At 41.1% G+C, this 22,981-nt stretch overlaps 1 protein-coding gene across 2 annotated transcripts in view; it reads left to right on the top strand.

The window, feature by feature from the left end:
- CDC16 (cell division cycle 16) overlaps positions 1 to 22,981 on the top strand; it is a gene marked incomplete at its 5' end in the record, with an annotated part of 28,543 nt that extends 5,562 nt beyond the window's left edge. The window contains 13 exons of one of the 2 annotated variants that reach the window (XM_079722077.1): positions 149 to 308; positions 1,274 to 1,365; positions 1,867 to 2,000; positions 2,829 to 2,908; positions 3,975 to 4,024; positions 4,919 to 4,992; positions 6,573 to 6,698; positions 12,462 to 12,614; positions 13,880 to 13,943; positions 16,385 to 16,446; positions 17,338 to 17,473; positions 19,035 to 19,125; positions 22,503 to 22,981. In XM_079722077.1, the coding sequence (XP_079578203.1) occupies positions 149 to 308; positions 1,274 to 1,365; positions 1,867 to 2,000; positions 2,829 to 2,908; positions 3,975 to 4,024; positions 4,919 to 4,992; positions 6,573 to 6,698; positions 12,462 to 12,614; positions 13,880 to 13,943; positions 16,385 to 16,446; positions 17,338 to 17,473; positions 19,035 to 19,125; positions 22,503 to 22,762 (1,482 nt within the window). In that variant the 3' untranslated portion in view covers positions 22,763 to 22,981. The remainder of the gene's footprint in view (positions 1 to 148; positions 309 to 1,273; positions 1,366 to 1,866; positions 2,001 to 2,828; positions 2,909 to 3,974; positions 4,025 to 4,918; positions 4,993 to 6,572; positions 6,699 to 12,461; positions 12,615 to 13,879; positions 13,944 to 16,384; positions 16,447 to 17,337; positions 17,474 to 19,034; positions 19,126 to 22,502) is intronic. The other variant, XM_079722078.1, reaches the window with a different exon arrangement.

Here is a 22,981-nt window from a genome sequence, read left to right as displayed (position 1 = left end):
TAATTTATATTGTGTCTGAAATTGGGTGGAGCACATCCTTTTAGATGTAAAAAAAAAAAGTGTTAGCCTTCAGACAATATATGATTTTTGATAAAAAATTAATTTCAGTAGTGCTGACTTAGTATGTCACTCATCATTTTTCCAACAGATCAAGAGTTCTATTTGTCTTTTACGAGGAAAAATCTATGACGCTCTAGATAACCGAACCCTCGCTACTTACAGCTATAAAGAAGCTTTGAAGCTTGACGTCTACTGCTTTGAAGCATTCGATCTTTTAACATCACACCACATGTTGACAGCCCAAGAAGGTTTGGAAACCCAGGTGTTTTTATGTTTAGCACAATTAATACTGTTTGGATTTTTTTTTTCCTGAAATCTATAGAATCAAGAGCAGGCTATTATGTACAGGTTTAAATAAACCTATTAACTTCCTTCACATCTTCAAACATGAAGCACGTTGCAAAATACAATATTGTGCAGTGCTTCTTGCAGGCAGAATCTTCAGGGATTGTGATGTGATGAGTGATTTAAAGTTGTAAAGAATTCAGGATCTGATTCAGTGATTTACAACATGGCTGCACTTTAAACCCCCAGGAGTTTTAAAAACATCATTGTGCAGGTCCTAACTCCAGACCAGTCGAATCAGAATCTGGTGGTGGGGCCCTGGCATCAGATGGTTTACAGCTCCCAGATGATCCTGAGGTCCGTCAAGGGCTGAGAACCATTGACCTAGTATGTTGCCAATGGTGTGAGGTGGATAAACAAGAGAAGCAGCGAAAGCGGAGATGTGGTATTAATGGCATTCAGACATTTTAGCCTAATGCGTGGTTCTCAACCAGGGTGATTTTGCCCCCTAGAGGACATTTGGCGGTGTCTGGGGAGAGTTTCATTGTCACAACTTGCAGGTGGGTGGGGCGTGGGTGGTTGAGGCCAGAGGTCCTGCAAACATCCTGCAGTGCGGAGGACAGCCAGCACGGCAGAGAATTGTCCCCACAGTGTCCGTAGTGCTGAGGGTGGGAAAGTGGCTTGGTGGTTCTTAAGTCTGGTGACAACTAGAATTGCCTGGCAGGTTCGTGCAGAGCCCTCAAGGTGATTCTTATTACGTGGGTCTGGAACCACTGTCTTAGTTTTCTCCAGTTCATTCTATCTTGTTATTTCCTCTTTTGAGCTCAATTTACTTAAACCAAGAACTATAGAAGAATATTTTTCATTGCTCATTTTTTTCCCCCATAAATACTGTGAGGACGTCCCTTTTTTCTCAACATTTTTTTAGAAAAAGAACTTCTTGAATCACTACCTCTTAGCAAGCTCTGTACTGAAGAACAGGAATTGCTACGTTTTCTATTTGAGAACAAATTGAAAAAGGTAAGTAAGAACACAAAGTTAGTATTTGCTTTGTATAAGCATCTTATTTCATTAAATTTGTCCTCTATTCTTTCACAGGTTAAGAATTTAGAAATTAATTTTTATCAGTTTAGCACACTTTCAAGAACAGATTTAGATTATTTAAAATATATGATGTGATTCCTGAAAAAGCTTCCCAAAATATCTGTCTTCCTCCCAGGAACAACTCATACTTTTAAAAGATTGAACTATCAGATAACCAGTGATGTGTGAAAATGAGGATTTTTTTCCTCATGCTTCCTGAACTACTATTTTGTAAAATACTTCCTACCATGGAATTCTGTGATAAAATTGAGAAGAGAATTAGACTTGCTGAGAGGAGTACTGGTGATACCTGAAGTTAGAAAAGTTTCGAGCATCTCACAGGTGTCAGTGTTAAACCCTGAAACACCCGGGCCAGGTTGAGTCTGCCTTTTGATTCGGTGCTGCACACTGAGTCGTGTTTGCATTTCTCTGTTTCAGTATAATAAACCCAGTGAGACTGTCATCCCCGAGTCTGTAGATGGTTTGCAGGAGAATCTGGATGTGGTCGTGTCTTTAGCTGAAAGACATTATTATAACTGTGATTTTAAAATGTGCTACAAGCTGACTTCTGTGTAAGTACATCCACTTATTTTTGTGCAGGAACGTAGAGTTTAGTCCATTTTACATGAGAAATGTGTGGTACCTGCTTTCTGAATAATGTCAAACTGATGGATGATCATTTAAGCTGCCTTTTCCATTTGCAGAGTACGGGGCGGGGGCTGTCATCTCAAAAGAGCAGTTTACTGACCCAGGTGTTTGCACATTTGTTGCTTTATTCTGTTAACTCGGGAGTATCCGTGTCCCTCCCAGGAGATAATTTGCAAGTTTGAGAATACCGTCTGGCACATAGTTTTATAAAGTCCGTTCTTTGTTAAAGCAGAGGCTAATAAAATCCTATAGGTACTGGGTGTCAGGCTCACTAACTGGCCAAGCCTCCTCCCCCAGCACCAGTCTTTCCATGTGCATAGTTCACACTTGTCCTTTACATGTACTGTTTTTAATGGATCTTTCGGGTTGCTTAAAATCCTTGAATTCACTAAAATTTTAATTGACAGATAGTTAGGATTCATTTAATATTTCATATTATTTTTGATCCTTCTAAATAATTAGACCACTTATTTTATGTGGTACAGTTCTGTTAGTTTAAAGTAAATGTATGTGGTGATGTTTATTTTTATTGCTTCTGAATAAATTAGGATTTTCCCTTTCATTTAAAACCTAATCATTGCCTTAACTGAACAAGTCTGAAGATAGTGGAGTTAAGAAAATAAAAATGTTTTATAGCCCACAGTATTGTATGTAATGTGGTAATGACTGTTTGAATAAGCATAGCTAATTGCAGTGAGTGCTGTTACATACTGTTTGTACGTATGTACGTAGTGTGTTTCTTTAACTTTCAGAGTAATGGAAAAAGATCCTTTCCATGCAAATTGTTTACCTGTACATATAGGGACACTTGTGGAGCTGAATAAAGCAAATGGTAAGAAGTTTTTTAAATTAAAATAATTTTTAAGACAAAAAGTATTCTGTAGCTCTGAAAATTCTGTCTCACAAATCCTGGATAATTCAGACTGCAGGTTAACAACTGGGGGAAGAAATGCTTATCCAAGTAACCAGCAGTCTCTTCTGTTATCCCAGCAGAACACACTGTTTCTATATCCCTAATTCCTGCTTCCTTTTCTCAAATGTAATTTGTGCTCCAAGGTATGTTAGCTTTAGAGCATTGGGTGTGCCTTTTTCCTTTTTCTTGTAAAATCCATAAGAAAGCTGGTATGGCAGGAGTTAGTAACTGTTTAGAAACTGGAAGGGGGCAGATTTTTTGCTCACGTTTGCCATATTCTAGAAACATTTACAGGGTTTGGACTGTATTTGCCCTTAAATCTTCTAAACTGACTCGTCAGCTTGGTCAGGAGGAAGACTAGCCAGGCCCCCCAGCTCTGGGCCCCTGCTGCTCCAGGCATGGCCTGTGGACCAGCAGCATCGCGCCTCCGGAAAGTTTGCTGGAGGTGCGGGCTCTCTAGCCGCCCTGGCCTGTTGAGCCCTAGGAGAGGTCGTCGTGACATGCCGGGACTTTGTGTTACTCAGGAGCACATCATCTTGCTGGTTCCATAAGCGGGAGGCTTTGGTCAGCCAGATTGGCTGTGGGTGGTCAAGACGGTCTGTACTAGGCCCGTGGAGTAAGAAGCCTGGGCTTTAAGACAGGCGAGGCCCCTTGAAATAGCCTCTTAAGCACATGGAGGGCTTTGTCGTGTGCCTCTCATCCAGGCTGCTAGTCCCTCGATAAGTGCTCAGCACCCACTTAGTGCCTGGAGTGGGGTGAGGGATTGGAGGCGGGGGTACGTGAAACAGCCGTAGTATCTGCTCCGTGGAGTTTCTATATGGCATTAGGTAAATGGATTTTGTATCCAGGAAGAAAGAAAAGTTTGACATCACTGCTGCGAGAACAAGATTTATATGATTGTGAAGAGCTGTGACTGGGGGAAACTCGTATCTAAAGTTCATTTGTTGTGAATAATTTTATTTTTTTTTCTTTTTCTCTAATGTAGAACTTTTCTATCTTTCTCATAAATTGGTGGATTTATATCCTAGTAATCCTGTAAGTAAATATAAACTTTTTTCTCCCTTACAGTGTCTTTTTTCTTACCTGAACTTTAAGAAAATACTTAACAGGTGTTTAGACAGAGGCTAAATTTAAATTCAAGCAAGTAATGTTTTATTTTAAGGTGTTGGAGCAGAATCTCCTAGTGCTTATGATAATTAGAAGCAGCATTCACGTTTTCAATTCATGAAGGTATATTTTTTTTAGTATATAACTTAAAAATCTTTATTTTTTATGATTACAGGAATTATATATGCTTATTATTTTGAAGTAGCTAACATACAGAAAAATTAAATATTGAAAGTGAAAGTCATACTCATAGCTCTCATAAGCATTGCTAATAACTGCTTGGTAGCTTTCTCACGTTACATGTATGATAACTTACTGAATTGTGCACCGAATTGAATCATTGTGTCTTCCAAACTGCCGTGGATCAGAATGAAGACCTAGAAATTAAAAATGGAATCAGGAACCATGTCCTTAAAGACAAAAGTCAGGGGTCAGGGTTTAAGTCTCAGACAAGAATCTGCACCCCAGACCAGTGTGAAAACAATTTATAAAGAGGCGAAACCAGTGCAAGAGAAGTTAGCTGAAGAGGTGGAATCTGTAGAACCAGGGTGGGGCGGGGACGACACAGTGCAAGTGGGAGGCTGGGACTCGGGCTGGCTTTACCATAGGAAGAGATTCAGATGCTGCAGGGGTGCAGCGGGAAGCACCTGGAGCAAGAGCTGTAGAGAGTCTGGTCTCGTGTCACCCAGGACCCTTAGTAGACAGCCTGTCTCAGCGATGTTTCTGACTTGAACTAGAGTATATGCTGGGACCTCTGACTTGTTACAGATTCCCAGTTCAAGGTTAAGCGTCTTTGGTCATGGTACGTTTTAAACTTTTTAGGTGTCTTGGTTTGCAGTGGGATGCTATTATCTCATGGTCGGTCATAAAAATGAACATGCCAGAAGATATCTCAGGTATGAACTTACTGTCTTCCTCCCTCTGTAGTGAACCTACAGGAAGTAATTTCTTGGTCATCTGCTTTAATGCTGTAATTAGTAGTACTTTTAAAATCAGTATGAAAGAATAAATGTTTTCTTCAGATTCCATTCAGTTGCGTCCATTATTTACCCTGCTCTTTATAAGATGCCATGAGGGAAGAGAAAAGTAGTCAGTGGTATAGATCTTGTCCTCAAGGAGCTTATGATGTATTTAAACTTTTATTTATAAATGAGAATAAATATGAAAAAATAGGGAATAATACAAAGTATTTTGAAAGTTTTTTTATTTATAGAGATACTATTGACCTCTTACTCTTAGGACTTCTTTTGTTAATAGTTGTGAAATTACATGACACTTTATGTGAGGTTAGGGTCACTAAATGTGACTATAAAACAGATTTCTTGGCATAGTGAACTGGTTTATGTAAGGATCTGCTGTGGTTGTAGCTTGAGGAACTCCATGCAGCCCAATCAAGCTACTTAACTAGTGCTATTCAATTACACAAGTACAGAAATATGTCTAATAATACCTGTGATTTCCTCCATGTGAACAAAATAGAAAATGGATCTGTGGTGAAGTTCATGAACTTTGGACACAGACTTGAATTCTAATCCAGATTCTGCCACTTATTAGCTATAATTCCTTGGGAGAGTTCATTTCTCCGACCTTCCCTTTCTTCTGTAAAAATGGGAATGATGCAGTTGTACGTCAGGATTGTTAGGAAAATTGATAGGATGACAGGAGAGGATCCTGCACTAGGAAAAAATTAGGGCGAGCTCTCTGATCAGTTGACTGCTAAGCATTTTAGAAAAAGGATGCTTGTGTTTTTTGGGGGAGCAGCATGATTCATGTTATAATAGTTCCTTTGAACTATGCTTCTTTGACTTAGTGTGCTTATTCAGTGATGAACTCTACATGAAACAGGGAACATTTGGGTAAAAGAAAACTTAGAAAATAAAATGCTAAGAAGTGGGAATCTCACCTTCTGTATTTTCTATGTTTTGTGATGTATTCTCTTTATTCCTTATTGTGGGTCACCTAGTTGAAGACTATTTAAGGCTATGTAAATAGTCCAGTCCATGGAACCAGCATGAATCTCTTAATCATCTGTAGGACGTCACTTAATCTTTCCAGCCTCAGTATACTTATTGTTAAAACATAAATAGTAATTTATCTTGAAGGTTATGCGGATTAGGTGATGCATATAAGGCACAAAACAGGCCTTCATTAAGTGGTTGCTGCTACCACCGTTTATCTACTGGGTTTTGAAATGAAGTTCCTGTTTTAAGTCATATTTGTAAATTCTATACAGAAAGCTAATGGGTTCCACTATAGTACCTAAGAAGTTGTGGACCTCTCCTAAAATTACTTAAAAATTTGCTCGTACTATTAAACATTTTATTTCAAGTGAATTAACATAAATGTTACATTAGTGTTTAATATGTTGACAACTCATTCATTCATTCTGATGTCCTTGAAACCATGAACTTACATAAAATTAACCTAACAATTTAAGAATAAATATTACACACTTGAATGAAATCTCTTGTTTTAGCAAAGCTACGACACTGGAGAAGACCTACGGGCCGGCATGGATCGCATATGGGCATTCGTTCGCAGTTGAGAGTGAACATGACCAAGCGATGGCTGCTTACTTCACGGCAGCACAGCTGATGAAAGGGTGCGCAGAGCAGGTTGATTAAGCAAAGCGAAATTTTATTATTACTATCTCTGCCATTTGGTTGTTAAACTAAACAAAAGAATAATGTATCATGTTAGTAGCTTATGATTGTGGAATAACTATGGAAGTGAGAGGGAAAGAAGCTGGTGTAGTGGTTTTGCCTATAGCAGTTTATCTTAACCAGTACAAAAGGGGACTAGCAAGTTAGGCTAAGGGAACAGAATAGGATGGAAGCTGTTTTTCACGTGCTCATGTAAGAATGAAAGTATTCGTGAGCGAAGTTATTATTTATATCCTACTTACGTCCAGAAGGTATTTATGTGGCTTAATTCACTATTCAGATTCAGGACTGAGTTTGCCAGTGTTGTAGATTTATATCAGTGATACATGTGTTGGTGTTAACTGCTGTGCCCTAAGAGCATGTGACTCTGGGGAGCAGTGTGTTACTGTTACTCCTGTTGACTTTTTGGATTTGCCGTCGGTTTTACTTCGCCTCGTTCTCCTGTGCGGGCTGCTGCTGCTGTCTGCCGCCCCACCTCTGTGTGGAGAGGCAGTGGGGGTGCCGGGCTGCAGAGGGCTCGTCTGCAGCCAGACTGCCTGGTGGTCTTGGAAAGCTGTGAACCTCTTGAGAAATAGGAATAATAGCAACACTCAACACCTAGGCTTACTGCGAGGAATAATTGAGGTAATGCCAGTTAAAGACTTTGATCAGTTTCCAACACATAGAAAGCACTCAGTAGAAGTTAGCTGCCTTAACTTGTTTGCTTGAATTTCATCTTGTTAAGTTTGGTTTACCTTTCCAGACTGTCAGACTCATTTTGGCACCCAGTTCTGCATCTGTATTATTTATGGCCCCAGCTTTTTTAGTTATATCAAGTTGGATATGTATAACTTTGATATCTAGCTGTCCATGAAAATATTGTAAAAGACATAGCTCCCTAACTGTGTTAGTCTGCTCAGGCTGCCATAACAAAACGCCGTACACTGGGTTGTTTAAACAGCAGCAGTTTATTTTTTCCCGGTTCTAAGGCTGGCTGGCCCGCTGGCTGATTGGGTTCCGGGGCGGGTGCGGGGGGGCTCTTCCCAGCTGCCTTCTCACTGTGTCCTCACAGGGCAGAGAGCTAGGTCTAGTGTCTTGTATAAGGGCACCAACCCCACCATATTAGGGCCTCACCTTCATGCCCTCACATAACCTTTATTATTTCCTCACAGGCCGTCTCTCTGAGTATAGTCACTGGGGGTTAGGGCGTAACATATGAATTTGGGGGCAGACATACATTCAGTCCATAAGTCCATGATACTGACATATTACTAGAGTAATCCCCCAGATTGCAGTTGCTCAGCCAGTTACTGATCCATCTAAACGGTCCTCATACCCAGTCCATCCTATTCACCAGGACATGCGAGACCCTTTCCAGTGCTCTGCTGGAGCTTGGCTCCAGTGTCTGCCCACACCCCTAATCCATCAGTCTGGTGAACTGGCAGCAAATGATAACTTACTGTGAGTTGTTTCGTAGGAGGAAATGCTAGAGTCTGCTAAGTTTATTTTGCTACTCTGGGTGCTCACAAGCCCAGAACAGTTATTACTAGTTATTAGTTAGTTACTAGCTAAGAGTCAAAACCAATGATAATTAATGACATGATTAATACTTTTAATGTTTCCCAGTCTGACACTTTTCTAGTTAAATTTTCAAATCAGCTCATCAGGATAAACATTTTTCTCTCAGTTTCACTTTTTCATCAGAACAGCTTTTATCCAATCTAGTTTGGATTAATACTGACTGGGGTACTTTCCAACATAACAACCAGTTCTCTGCTTCTCCAGACACCAGCTGGGTCCTACAAGTCCATTCAGTTCTGACACTAACTACCCAGCGTTAGTGCAGACCTCACAGGTTAAGGGCCCAGTCCCATAAGACTGCCCCCTCTCCACTCCGGATGCCAATCGCAAGTCCTGGGTCACTTGTACTTCTGACTGGCCACAAACCAGGGGTTCGCGCAACCCCCTCCTAAGGTTTGATCATTTGCCAAAATGACTCATAGAATTCAGGAAAGCATTTTGCTTATTATAAATGATACAACTCAGGAAGAGCCAAATGGAAGAGATACATAGGGCAGGGTACGCGAGTGGGAGTGCATGGAGCCTCCATTCCTTCTCTGGGCACCACCCTCCCAGCACCTCAGTATGTTCACCAACCCGGAATTCTTCTGAAGCTAACTGTTGAAGACTTTTTATAGAGCTCAGGCTCCAGCCTCCCTTCCAGGAGGTCTGTGAGTGGGCCTGAAAGTTCTAGTCCTCTCATCACTCGGTCTTCCTGGTAACCAGCCCCACTCTGAGCCACCCCAATAGCATAAATTGGGTGTGGTCGGAAGGGGCTCATTAACAAGAGACGCTCCTCTCACTCAGGAAATCCCAGCGCTTTTAGGAGCCCCGTGCCAGCAACCAGAGACAAAAACCAAATGTATTTCTTACTTTACGGCACCAACTGAATTTCAGTAGAGCAAGTAGAAGAAGGGTTGCAGACAAAAATACATTTGTACTAGGGCTTCCCTGGTGGCACAGTGGTTGAGAGTCCGCCTGCCGATGCAGGGGACACGGGTTCGTGCCCCGGTCTGGGAAGATCCCACATGCCGTGGAGCGGCTGGGCCCGTGAGCCATGGCCCCTGAGCCTGTGCGTCTGGAGCCTGTGCTCCGCAATGGGAGAGGCCACAACAGTGAGAGGCCCGCATACTGCAAAAAGAAAAAAAAAACAAAAAATTTGTACTGTCTTATCCTAACCTATGTGGTTACTTCGCCTAAACTCTATTTGTTCCTGTGGATTTGAGTTACTATCTTGTGTCCTTTCATTTCAGATCGAGGACTCCTACTAGTATTTCTTGTTGGGCAGGTCTGCTAACAACAAATTCTCTCAGTTATACGTTGTTATGATTATTTCCACGTGTAATGTTGTTTTTGAAAGAAGCTGTGAGAAGAAAGGCAAGCAGGTGTATATTTATGTCGTTTGTTATGTTGACCTTTTTTACCATTTCAAGTTCTCTTCATTTGTCCTTGTGGATTTGAGACACTGTATGGTGTCGCTTCCTTACCCCAGTACAGCTTTGCTCCTGCCACTTCCTCTGTGCCGTTAGTGGTAAACATTACATTTCTACATACGTTAGGCCTAATCATACTGTTTCATAAATTGCTTTCTAAGTCAGTCAAGAGAAGGAAGATGAAATGTAATCACTTCTACTGGTACTGTTTTTCATTTGGATTTGAACTACTGTCTGGGGTCACTTCTTTCACCCTTAAGAACTTCCTTCAGTATTTCTTGTAAGGTGAGTCTGCAACAAAATTTCTCAGTTTTTGTGTCCCTGAGAATGTCTTAATTTCACCTTCATTTTCAAGGGATAGTTTTGCTGGATATAAAATTCTTGGTTGTCCTTCTTTTTCTTTCAGTACTTTGAGTGTCATCCATTGCCTTCTTGGCCTCCAGGTATTTGGTTAGAAGTCAGGTGATCAGGGATCTCATATGTTATATTTTGTTACTGCTTTAAAGATTTTTATTTACATATTTATTTAGTGTTTTTCAGTGGTTTGACTATGGTTTGTCTAGGTGGGGATTACTTGGGAGTTTTTTGAGCTTTGAGGTGTGTTTGGCCTAAATATTCTTTGGTTTCAAGTACTTTCTTTACCCCTTACTTTCTCCCTTCGCCTACAGGGCTCTCTTTATGCACATGTTGGGATGCTTGGTGGTGTCTCACAACTCTATGCAACAGTTGTTTTCCTTCATTTATCTTTCTGTTCCTCAGACTGGGTAATCTCATTTGACCTTATTCAAGTTCGATGATTTCCTCTGCCTGTTCCAACTGCTGATGAACCCTTCTAGTGAATTTTTTATTTAGTTATTTTGTTTTTCAACTCCAGGTTTTCTGATCATTTGTTATAATTTTTATCTTTTGTTGTTCTGTTTGGTGAGGCATTGTTCTCATAGTTTAGTTTTGTAGACATAATTTCCTTTAGTTCTTTGGATATTTAAAACAGCTTATTTAAAGTGTTTTTCTAGTAAACCCAGTATACGGTCTTCCTCCAGGGTAGTTTCTATTGCCTGCTTTTATCCCCTTATATATTGCCATACTTTCTTGTTTCTTTCCATGTCTCTTTATTTTTTGTTGAAACTGGACGTTTAAAGTAATATAATGTGGCAATTCTGGAAATCACATGTACCCTTTGCCACCTCAGGGTTTGTTGTTGTTGCTATTTGTTGTGGCTGTTTGGTGACTTTGCTGGGCTTTTAAAAATTTTGTAAAGTCTGTGTCCTTTGTCATCTGAGGCCACTGAAGCCTCTGCTCAGTTAGCTCAGGGCTTCTTTTCATATCTTGAGCCGAGTTTTCCCCCCTTTTCTGAAGGACCCTGTACGTGTATAGGGGCCTGTCTTCAGTGTTTCCATGGTTGGTAACTCTGCCTTAGCCCTCTTCAGTTCCTGCTTGCACTGAGCCTCAGGGGCATCCAGAGATGAGAGATTAGGGCCTCTCCAGCCTTTCCTGTGGTGCATATGGTCCTGTGTGTGGCCTTCTGGTGTAGCTGCCTCAGGTCAATGTTAAACAGTTACCACTGACTGTTTTCAACAAATGCCTTGGGGGTAGACATTTCTCTGCATGAGCTCTGAGTCAGGTCAAATGAGACAGCTGTGAATGGGGCTTTTCCAGGGAACTGCCAGATATGTCAAATAGTGACAGGTCTCTGTGGGGTATTTCAGAAGCTCCAAACTAATTTTTGTCCCCTCCAGTGGCTGTCAGACTGCTGATTTTCTAGGCTAATGTGGAGCTGGGGAAAGGGAGATGGGAATCAGACAAGCTTAACGTCATAGAGTTTGCTGTTCTTACTGAGATTCAGCTGTTTTTCTAGAATAAATACCCCTCAGATTGTTGCAAGCCTTTGGTTAACTTGCAAAGTTCTGGAAAAGTTTATTTTTGCTATTTTTGGCAGTGTTCTTGTTGCTCCTATGGAGGAATAGATTTTTGGAGCTCCTTCCTATGCATTTCATATTTCCTCCAGGTACATCCATAAAGGTTCTTCATGACCCTTCTGTAGATGCTACAGTTGTAACTTCAGTCGTGATTCTAGATTAGAGCCCGGGCACCTCCCAGCCACGCAGTCAGTATTCACTGACATTGTCAGATCCATCTTTGGGGAAGGATTATCTTACTGTGATCACTGGTCTGACAGGGTGAAGAGATGGAAATTCAATTAAAACTAGTTACTCTGCCTACAACTGTTTTCAGAGGGTATGAGAGTAGAATACACATGACATAATTCAGAGCTCTGCAGCATAGAACTGGTAATAACCGATAGTGGAGACTCACACGAGGGGTGGGGGGTGGTCTAGCTGGAAGTCCAAAGCAGCTGCATAGAGGCAAGTGGAATTGAGCACAGCCACGAGGGTCTGTGTTGCTGAGTCAGTGAGGGAGGAAGGCAGTCTTGGCTGGGCCTGGGTGCTGGCATAGTGGGGCCTGCCCTTCTGCTTCACAGGGGTTTCGTTTTGTCTCTTTACTGTAGAATAATGAACAGTAAGGGTGAATAGGTTGCTGGTAGACTTTAGAAGTGGCAGCTGATTAGTCTAAGAGCTTATTAGATATTCATTAAATATTAGTAAATGAAGTGTTAGGAAACAAGTAAGCACTTTGTTTTTGACTATGTTAAAATTATTTTGTAGACAGGATTTGAAATCTGAACTATAAAGTTTTGAGTGTTGAATATGTGAAATTTTCCAATATTTTTAGGTGTCATTTGCCAATGCTTTATATTGGATTAGAATATGGATTGACGAATAACTCAAAATTGGCTGAAAGATTCTTTGGCCAAGCTCTAAGCATCGCACCAGAAGACCCTTTTGTTATGCATGAGGTTGGCGTGGTCGCATTTCAGAATGGAGAGTAAGTACTGAAGGGCCAGAGGCCCCTCCGTGTCCTTTTTGTACAGAGAGCAGGACCCCAGGCACCAGAGGTCAGCCCGTCAGAGTGGCAGAAGGAGGCGAACAGGTGCGAGAAGAAAATGGCGAGTGTTATCTTGGGATCCTTCAAAAATACGAAACCTGGGTTTTGGTCCCCTTTGCTGTGGGCTGTCACAAGCTCTTAGGTCCTGGGCTGGACAGTTGTTGCCAACTCTGTTAAGTCACTGGACCCCACAGGGCGGCCTGGAGGCGCTGCAGAATCCCTAGTCGTCTCTTTGTTGACTAGGAATTGGATTCATACATTTGAGAAAGGTTTCTCACAATTTTAGAACAAAAATGTTTCCTTTGCAGATAATCGAAAAATTAAGCCAATTAGAATGGCCCAGTCTCTGAGTCTCCTGGTCAGTAGTTGAGGGTTACTGTAGTCTTGGATATTTATAGAATAAGCAATTCAGTGTCATACTCAAAGAGGGAACTATCTGTAGTCCTTTGCACTGAACTATACTTAAATTTTAAAACAGTAAATTAGTACTACTGTAGTGTTTTTTGTGGCATTTGTGTGTATTATAAAAATTCGATTATCTAATATTTATAAAAGAGTTTGGAGCCTTTTAAAATAATCTATAGTAACAATTTCATATACAGTCAATTTATTTATAGTCTATTTTATGCCCTTTTCCCTTTTTCGTGCTTTATGTTGGTTATTTTACAGTTTAAAATGATCCCCAAGCAGAATGCCAAAGTGCTGTTTAGTGTCCTAAGCTCAGGAAGGCTGAGATATGCCTTGGTCAGAATATAGGTGTTAGATAAGCTTTGTTCAGGCATCAGTTACAGTGCTTTTGGCTGTGAGTTCAGTGTTAACAAATCAACAGTATACATTAAGTAAGGTGTTGCCAAACAGAAGCACATGTGAAACCAGGTACATTGAACAGTTGGTGAACTTGTGAGTAGAGGATTGTAGTTTTTCCACTGGGAGCAGTGGTTTGGTGTGGGCTAAAGTCGTGTTAACAGTGCCTTTATAGAACCTAATTACTGAGAATATGCTGTATCTCCTAAAATCTTGAACTCTTGTGATGTTAATGCCATAAAAGTAATCATTTGTCTCACTTCAATTTGATTAAAAAACTGTTTACAGAAGTTTACCTCATTTCATTTTACTATTATTGGAAAGAGATATTCAGATTTTTCTTAAAATGTTTATACATGCTAATTTTGAATAAACTGCAACTTTCCCCCCCTCTGTTCTAGATGGAAAACAGCAGAAAAATGGTTTCTCGATGCTTTGGAAAAAATTAAAGCAATTGGGAATGAGGTATTCTATATAATATCTGTAACACACACACACACACTCATAAGTGTGGTTAGTATTGAATGAGGAAGATAATATTAGACTGTCTGTCTTGCCTAGAATATAATAACCTAATATTTATCATAGCAGATGTTTGTTAATGTTTGACTTGTCATGGTATGAAGTGTTTTATTACATGGTACAAAATGAGTCTAATTGAGAGGGTAGATGTTGGCTGTTTGCTTCTTAAGAGGCTCTAGTTTTGATCTGTGGGCGTAATCAGAGTATATTCGATGATTATTTGATACGGGGAATATGTGATGATACATGGAAGCTGGTAGGCACTGTAGCATCTGACTTGTCCTTGTCTAGAACCTCTTTGACCAATGGGTACATGTAGCAGCAGATCCCACTTCTGCAGGAATAGGGCCAAATGTCATTAAAATTAGTCCTATCGTTGCTCTTCCTTACCTGATACTTAGTATATATAGTTAGACCTTTAACCAGGTTCTGTCATATGAGAGGTGCATGAATTTGTGCTCATGAATTAACCTTCCAGCTATCATGGATGTGTAAACACTGGTATTATATTAAATGCTAACAGTTTTAGACGCTGTAAACTTCTGTAGGTCAGAGATTTGCATGTTGTTGCTTTTGGTTCCTGATTCTTTTTATTCACACCTGTGTTGTCTTACTCTGTTCTGATTATCACTTCCCAGTGTCCTTCTGTTCCTGCCCCCAGGAACACTTGCCCACAGCATACATCTTCCTTGGCTATAAGTTCCTCTTTACTGAGACAGACACAGCTCCCCTGGGTTCCCTGCCAGGTGGCGGTTTACTTGTCCCTGTAGACACAGCTTTGTTTATTTTGGTCTCTTCTTAATTGTCATATGAACTTAAAAACACTATATATCTGTGTGTTTGCACATGTATGTATATAAAGCAGGTCTTCCACAACTCAGTCTTGGGTGGTCTGGATAATACATGTGTTTCTATTGATGTAGGGTGGCCACTTATCACCTTGCCCATTTTCAAAGAATTGAATACCTTAGGACCTTGCTCCTTGGACTGGACCAGCTGCATCAGTGTCACCTGGGAGCTCGTTAGAAGTGCAGAACTTCATATCTGCTGAACCAAAATCTGCAGTTTTAGCAAGATCCCTGGGTGATTCTCATGCACAGAAAAGTTTGAGATGCACGTTATAAACCACATTTAAAGTTGAAATTATATACATCTTTGATGATCAGAAGACACCTTGGATTCTTGCAGATATTTAAAGTAATGGTTTAAATACAAAAACACAATACTATTAAACTTTCAAAATGCTCCTTGAAAAGTTATATGAGGAGGGGAAGATATTGTGTGATTTAGTTGTAAACTGCAGCAAATGTCAGAGTAGCCCAGGAAAGCAGTTGTGCCTAAGAATCGTAGAGGGTTTGTTTCAATCACATGGGCAGTGCCTTCCAGAGCTGGGCTCAGGGGAGTTAGAGGGTGTGACCAGGTCTGTTTATTCCCTTAGTTCTGACTTACTGCTGCGTGTCGAGTGTGTCCTAAGCTCTGAGCTAGGGATTGGGAGGCAACAGAAAACTGGTTTGATGTTGATGCCCTCAGATCAGTGCAGATAAATTATTGGCAGTAATAATACAGTGCACAGAAAGGGCTGTGATTGAAGAAATAAAGGACTCCACACAGACTTGATGGTCAGTCAAGAAGGCCTTCTGGGTTCAAGGAAATACACCTCAGTCCTAAAGGATGGATGCTAGCCAGGCAAAAGTAAGGAAAAGGGTATTTCAGGTGTAGAGAATGGTATATGCAAAACTGGAGCTAATTCAGTATGGCTTGGATTTTCGGTTCACAGAGAACGTCAAGAAATGGGGCAGGAGGGGTAAGTGTGGGTCTTCAAGGGCCTTGAAGATGATGTTAGAGTTTGCGCCTTGTCGTGAGGCGGCAGCACAGTAGGAGCTTGAAGACAGGTGGTCAGACTCACATGACGGGGCCCAGACAAGGCGTGTTAGTGATGGGGGCGGCGTTCGGAGGAGGAGGCTGACAAGCCCTTCCTGGAGGGGTCAGGGGTGACATGGTGCTGTGTGCTGAATGGCAGAGCACCGGAAGGGGTGAGGCCAGGGAGCTGGGGTGACAGGGGAGAGGGGAGAAGAGGTTAGCATGTGGTGTGTTGGACCTGAAGTGCTAGTAGCGTTACTAGGCAGATGGAAAGCTCTGGGCTGGAGGTACACAGTGTGAAGTTCTTGGCATAGATGGGCTCTTTGATAAAATAGTGCTAATAAAATAACCCTCAGGAAGTGTCTTCTAGTAGGAAAGCTGGAAAAACAACTCAACACCCTTGCCTAGTGCTGTGCAAGCACCAGGAGAGAGCTCCTCTCGCACAGATGAGTGAAGTCATGCAGTGCAAACGGGTCAGGTTGAAAAGTAGCTTGTAATCATGGGTCTGATGTGCTTTGTTTTAGGTAACAGTTGACAAATGGGAACCTTTGTTGAACAACTTGGGCCATGTCTGCAGGAAACTTAAGTAAGTGAAGTAAAGCATTTTCAGAAATATTCTTTGTGACTAAAAGTTTACTTAATTTTGTGTAGCTCTTTTCCATATTTTTATTTAGCTTTCTTGTACTTGGCTACTCAGATATAAGAAGCACAAAAATGTTTTTATTACCTCTGTTGGTATAATTTTATTTTAGAAATATGTTGAGAATTATAATAACTTCTGTTTTCTAGGATTAAAAAATTTTAGTGTTCAAAATTAATTTAGAAGAATTAGGACAGTAGGAGCTAATTAAAGCCATATCCATATCCTAATTCACTCTTCTCCTCCAGATACCAGTTTTATGGTGTGATGATTGATGTGATAATAGATGGCAATTGAAAAAGAGATTCTTTGGTTAAATAAGTTTGGGAACCTCGAGGTTACTCAAAATTTAGCAGGTTTTTCGGGATTTCTTGCAGTCTTTACTATGTGTTATGAACTGCAGCATTTCCCAAACACAAGCACAAAACCTTTTTTCACAAGAGTTTTTACAGAGCAAGTATTGCAGAGAATTTGGGGAAATGCTGCTCCAAGGAACTCCTGTAGACCTTAAAGCAAAACAATTTGGTTGCTTTTAACCATCCCTGGTGTAGGAGGCTTGTCTTCACATAAAAGAGGTCTTGCTGTGCGATGGGGCATAGGCCCAAGGGTCAAGAATGGGATTCAGCTGGTAGCCCTGCAGGAGTGCCCACCCTCAGCTGGAAGGCAGGAAGACACACTGAAGATACGCAGTGGATGTGAAGGACCGTTGCCGTCTAGACTGTTTCTCTGATAGGAAAGCGGTTCTTATGTGGTTACATCAAGGAGTACCCACTCTACCCACTGACTGCTTTCTCTCTTTCTTCCTGTTCTCCTCTCCTCCCTCGTCTTCTCTCCCAGGAAGTATGCTGAAGCCTTGGACTATCATCGGCAGGCACTGGTGTTGATTCCTCAGAATGCGTCCACCTATTCTGCCATAGGGTATATCCATAGTCTGATGGGCAACTTTGAAAATGCTGTGGACTATTTCCACACAGTACGTCTTTCGTCTTTTGTTTGTACCTAACTTTAAATCTGGTTAACAGTTACCACTTTTTTTTAAAGACCTTTTCTAGGCAATGTTTTGTTACTTTACAGAAGTGCAGTTCAAAATTTACATTTTAAAACTCCTCAGGCAACCTTGTATTTTATTCTTTTCTTTGCAGAGAAAAGTACGTGAATGTTGTGTAGTACTCATCACATTAGAACAGATGTGAGCCTTGTCCTGAGTGTCAGTGAGAAACACAAGTGTCCAGGAGTGTTTGTCAGCGCAGCTGCGCTGGGTGTACCTCTAAGGAGCCCTTTGGGAACTCCATTCTATTTATGACTTAAAAGTAATTCCCTTAGATCATGTTTATAGATGAACAAAGCTTGTGCGTTCATCACTGGGAAAGACTCTCCCCTTAATCCATATGCAGTATTTCATCAGCTCTAAGCCACCATTAATAAGCAAGATGACCACACACAAAAATACGCTGCTGTTTACACTTTATCATAATTCTTTCCTGTCACTTAGTTTTTCTGTACTTAGAAAAAGTGCTCTTTTGGACATATTAGGACATAGATTTTTATCAGGGATCACTTTACTACCTATATAAAAAGGTATAAGTGAAATAAATGGTTAAGATATTCATTTCTTCCCATTGAGAGTTTGCTCCTTCAAAATCACTTTTGTACCAGGTGGTCATTCCTGTTTTCCCAAAATTGTGTCCGTGTGCCAGTGCACATGCCCCTTTTCACTCACGTTCCTCCCAGCCAGAGACATTGGCTCTGTCAGAAAGTGTCACCAAAAGGTTGTTAGACAACAGCCACAACTCAGATATCTTCTGTAGGTGTTCTTCAGGAGGTTTGTGGTCTAGTCTGTGCTCTTGATGTGGCCGCCAAGCCCACATTGCTGTCACAGGCTCCCGTATCATGGCTGTGACCGGCGGACAGCAGTAGTAAGAATCCACCTGTTGAAAGACTTCCCAAGTTCAGGAATGCTAGAATTTGAAAAAATGTGGGTCTTAGAATCGATGAAATAACTGTTTTTGGAGAAAGAGATAAAATTTGAGAAAATACAGTATTTCAAAGATAAATTTGTGAGTGATGGATCCGTAACAGATTTTCAGGTGAGGTGAAGTCCTGGAGTGCCGCTGACATAACGAGAACATGTTCTGATTTCTGAGCAAGCAGAAGCGTTGAGAAGTGTTAATAGTTTTTGTGATCTTTCAAATGTCTGTATTTGAACATTGTGTAATTTATCTCTCTTCTATGATTTAATTAATACAGAGGTCTTCGAAGGCTTTTTGTGGAGATACAGGCTTTAAAATCTTTTTGCAGGAGGGGATTTCAAACGTAAACAACATAGTGTAATGACCCTCCGCGTACCCATCACCCAGTTTCAACAGTCATCAGCTATTGGCTACTCATGTTAGCTGTATCCCCACTAACAGCCTCCCTCTACCTCTACCCTGGGTTCCCTGGAGTATTTAGAAATGAGTCCTGTGGGAATGTTTTACACCAAAGAGAAGGAAACAAATTTTCTTGAATTAACCGTGCTGAATCTTTTCTGGCAGGCCCTTGGTCTTAGGCGAGATGATACATTTTCTGTTACAATGCTTGGTCATTGCATTGAAATGTACATTGGTGATTCTGAAGCTTATATTGGTAAGATTATAATTATTCTTATTGATGTTGTATTCCATTTTTTAGATTGTTGTATATCTCTTTTTAGGTTTCTCAAATTCTCATGTAAAGTTCTAAGTTCATTTTTCTAATGATTCTAGCTACATTAATGTTAAGAAACTCCATTTATTTCAGTGGAACAACGTGTGGGAATTAATTATTCATTAAGTATCCATTCAGTTTAAAGTTGAGTACTTGCTATATGCAAAATACAGTTATAGAATATGTGTAAAGCACTGTGATATACAGCAATCAATCTAATTGCATAATTGAAAAAAATCTTCAGACAGATTTTTCTAATAAGTAAATGAAAGGGCTCTTGCCTTAATATTTTACAATGCAGAGTATAGCATGTAAATCTTTGCACTTTAGTGGACTGTTAAGTTGGCTTACATTCACATTACAGTGCTATGTAATTCTTTAAATTTTTTTTAATGATGAGCAAGTCATAAGGTAAGTTGGTATGGAGTTGCTGTACTTGGGTGCCCACTTAGTTACGAACATTGTAAGGGAAAGAGCATTGCAGTGAGGTTACATCTTGAGATCTGGACTTTGGGGTAGGCAAAGACTTCTTTAACAGGATGTAAAAGCATAAGGGGAAAAAGTGTTAAATTAAGCTTCAATAAAATTAAAAACTTGAGAGCAAACTGGCACATTAGAGACCGAGATAAGTCCCTCACAACACACAAACTCATCAAAGAACTTGCATCTAGAATACAAAAAGTCCTATGCATAATCCTACAATAAGTAGAAATTCCATCAAAAATGGACAAAATACTTGAACAGGAATTTCACCAAAGAGGTCATTCAGGTAATTACAAAGCAAATGAAGGCTCAGTATCATTACCTATCAGGAAAGTGAAATAAAAACCATAACGAGGGCTTCCCTGGTGGTGCAGTGGTTAAGAGTCCGCCTCTCAATGCAGGGGACACGGGTTCAAGCCCTGGTCCGGGAAGATCCCACATGCCACGGAGCACCTAAGCCCGTGTGCCACAACTACAAAGCCTGCGCTCTAGAGCCCGCGAGCCACAACTACTGAGCTCACGTGCCACAACTACTGAGCCCACGTGCCACAACTCCTGAAGCCCACGTGCCTAGAGCTCGTGCTCCACAACAAGAGGAGCCACTGCAGTGAGAAGCCCGTGCACCGCAATGAAGAGCAGGCCCCGCTCGCCGCAGCTAGAAAAAGCCTGCACACAGCAACAAACACCCAACGCAGCCAAAAATAAATAAATAAATAAAATTAAACTAAAACAAAAAAACAAAAAAAACACACCATATGAGGCACCACTATAAACCTGCCAGAATGGCTAAAAGTGAAAAATACTGACTGGTAGTACCTAGTGCTGGCAATGGCACGGAGCAGCTGGAATTCTCATACATTATTGATTATTGGCGGGGTTATAAACAGGTCAGACCTCTTTGGGAAACTGTTTAACAGCACATCTGCTAAAGTTAAACAGGCCTTTGCTGCCTAACACACCACTCCGGCCAATTTCCCACAGTCCTGTGGGTCAGTTCATGGCTCTTTTGCTGGTCGTCTTCACTTGGAGGGGCTGATGCTCCAAGATGGCCTCATACACAGGGGGACCTCAATGACGCAGCTGGGCTTCTCCATGGGTCTTTAACCCAGGCTTCTTCATAGCATGGTCGTCTCAGGGTCCTGAGGGACAAGAACTAAAGCATCAGGACCCCTTGAAAGCTGGAAGTTGCACAAGTCACTTCCATCACATTGTGTTCATCAGAATGAGTCGTGATGAAGTGCAGCATCAACACGGGGGCTTATTCAAGGGCGTGGGTGCTGGGAGGTGCGACTCACTGGGGGCGATTGAGGCAGTGGCCTCCCATGCTGATCTTACAGTGTAGCAGCTCTGCTCCCAGGGTTATGCCCAAGAGAAGCAAGTGCCTCAGTAAGCCAGAAGTCACACGCAGGATTGTTCATAGCGGCTTCTTTCCAACAGCAGCTCACTGGAGATAACCGAGGTCCAGCAATAGGAGAGTGGAGAACACTGCACAGTTAGAAGAACTAACGACTGAATCGTGTTGTAACATACATGAGTCTCACCAGTTTTGACCAGAAAAGAATATATACTGATTGCTTCCATTTATACGAAGATTAGTGATAAGCAGAACTAATCAGCGATGATAGAAGAATGAGAGCAGTGATTAAAAGGGAAGGTTCACTAGAGGGGCCTGAGGTGGTTTTCTAGGAGCTAGAAATGTTCGCTTTTGGTCTGGTGGTGGTGATGTGGATGTGTACATACGTGAAAATTCATCCAGCTGTGCACACTTCACAGTTTGTATGTTATGGCTCAATTTTTTAAACTTAAAAAAAAAAAGACCTTGGGTTGAAATCTCAGGTCTGCCACCCAGTAGCCCTGTGGCTTTGGGGCAAGTGTGAGCCTCAGTTTCCACATTTGCCCAAGGAGGAGTTGTGAAGCCTAAACGCAAAAGTCCTATAAGGCTAAGAAAGGTGTGGAGATACAGTACTGAATAAGACTGAATAAGACGGGACGTTTTGCCTGTCCTCACAAAGGTAATGGTCTTACAAAGGAGATTTCCAAGTGTATTGTTCATTACATATTATTTTATTTTATTGAGGTAAAAATTGACGTATAATGTTGTATTAAATTCAGGTGTACAACATCATTTAATACTCGTAAGCATTGTGAAATGACCACCACAGGAAGTCTAGTTAACATTTGTCACAACACATAGTTAGAAAAAGTTTTTTCTTGCAATGAGAACTTTTAAGGTCTGTTCTCTTAGCAACTTTTGAATATGTAATACAGTATTATTAACTATAATCGCCGTGCTGTACTAGTTTTATCTTCAGAAGACTTGGATGTTATTATCTGTTAAAACATCTATTACTGAAAGCTATTAGTTTGAACTTTGTAAAATTGTCATTTTGTTTATGTCGGGAATGACTGGACCTAATACATCCATTATTCTCACGATTTTGATTTGTAGAAAATGTATTTCCCTTCACTGTGTTTCTGTATACCTGAGGCTTGTGACTGCACCAGGGCCAAGCGCCAGCCGGCAGTTCTCCGTGCAGCCACTGAGGAAGCACCGCGCACAGGCTCCTGTCGGTGCCACACTCGCTTTAGGGACGGGAAGGCTGCTGAGCCCAGTGGAGCTGAGCCTGCATGTGCTTCTGGGAGTCTCCCCGCAGTCTCCCTTCGTCCCCAAGATCGAAGAGCAGGGGCGTGATGGGAACGTTTCTCCTTAGCTATGCATGTGCTCTTACAAGGACATCTGATCTAAATGATAGAGCAGTGTTATGTATTGGTGGAAATGACAGGTAAATGGAATTTCTTATTTTGCTCTTACTGTGGCATTTCTCTCTTTTTAGGAGCAGACATCAAAGACAAATTAAAATGTTATGACTTTGATGTGCATACAATGAAGACATTAAAAAACATTATTTCACCTCCGTGGGATTTCAGGGAATTTGAAGTAGAAAAACAGACAGTGGAAGAAGCAGGGCTTGCACCATTAGAAACCTCAAGGAAAACTCCAGATTCCAGACCTTCCTTGGAAGAAACCTTTGAAATTGAAATGAATGAAAGTGACATGATGTTAGAGACGCCTATGTCAGACCACAGTACGTGATTCCAGATGGGTCCCAGTTCCCCTTTGTCCTAGAGTAGGTCAGTGTTTCCTCTCATCCTTGTCTTAAAAATGTCCCATTTCTCAACATGCATCCAGACCCCACCTCTGCATTTAGGAATGGAGATCTCCCTTGAGAGCCTGGATCGCACACCTTTGCAACAGATGTTTTCTGATCCTACAGAACAGTTATACAAAGTGAAATAAAGAAGGTAAACCATG

Source organism: Hyperoodon ampullatus (genome assembly GCF_949752795.1).
Source record: "Hyperoodon ampullatus genome assembly, chromosome: 16".
In the NCBI taxonomy this organism is placed as follows: domain Eukaryota; kingdom Metazoa; phylum Chordata; class Mammalia; order Artiodactyla; family Ziphiidae; genus Hyperoodon; species Hyperoodon ampullatus.
Note: the sequence above shows the minus strand (reverse complement) of the source record. Positions and strands in the feature narration are given on the sequence as shown.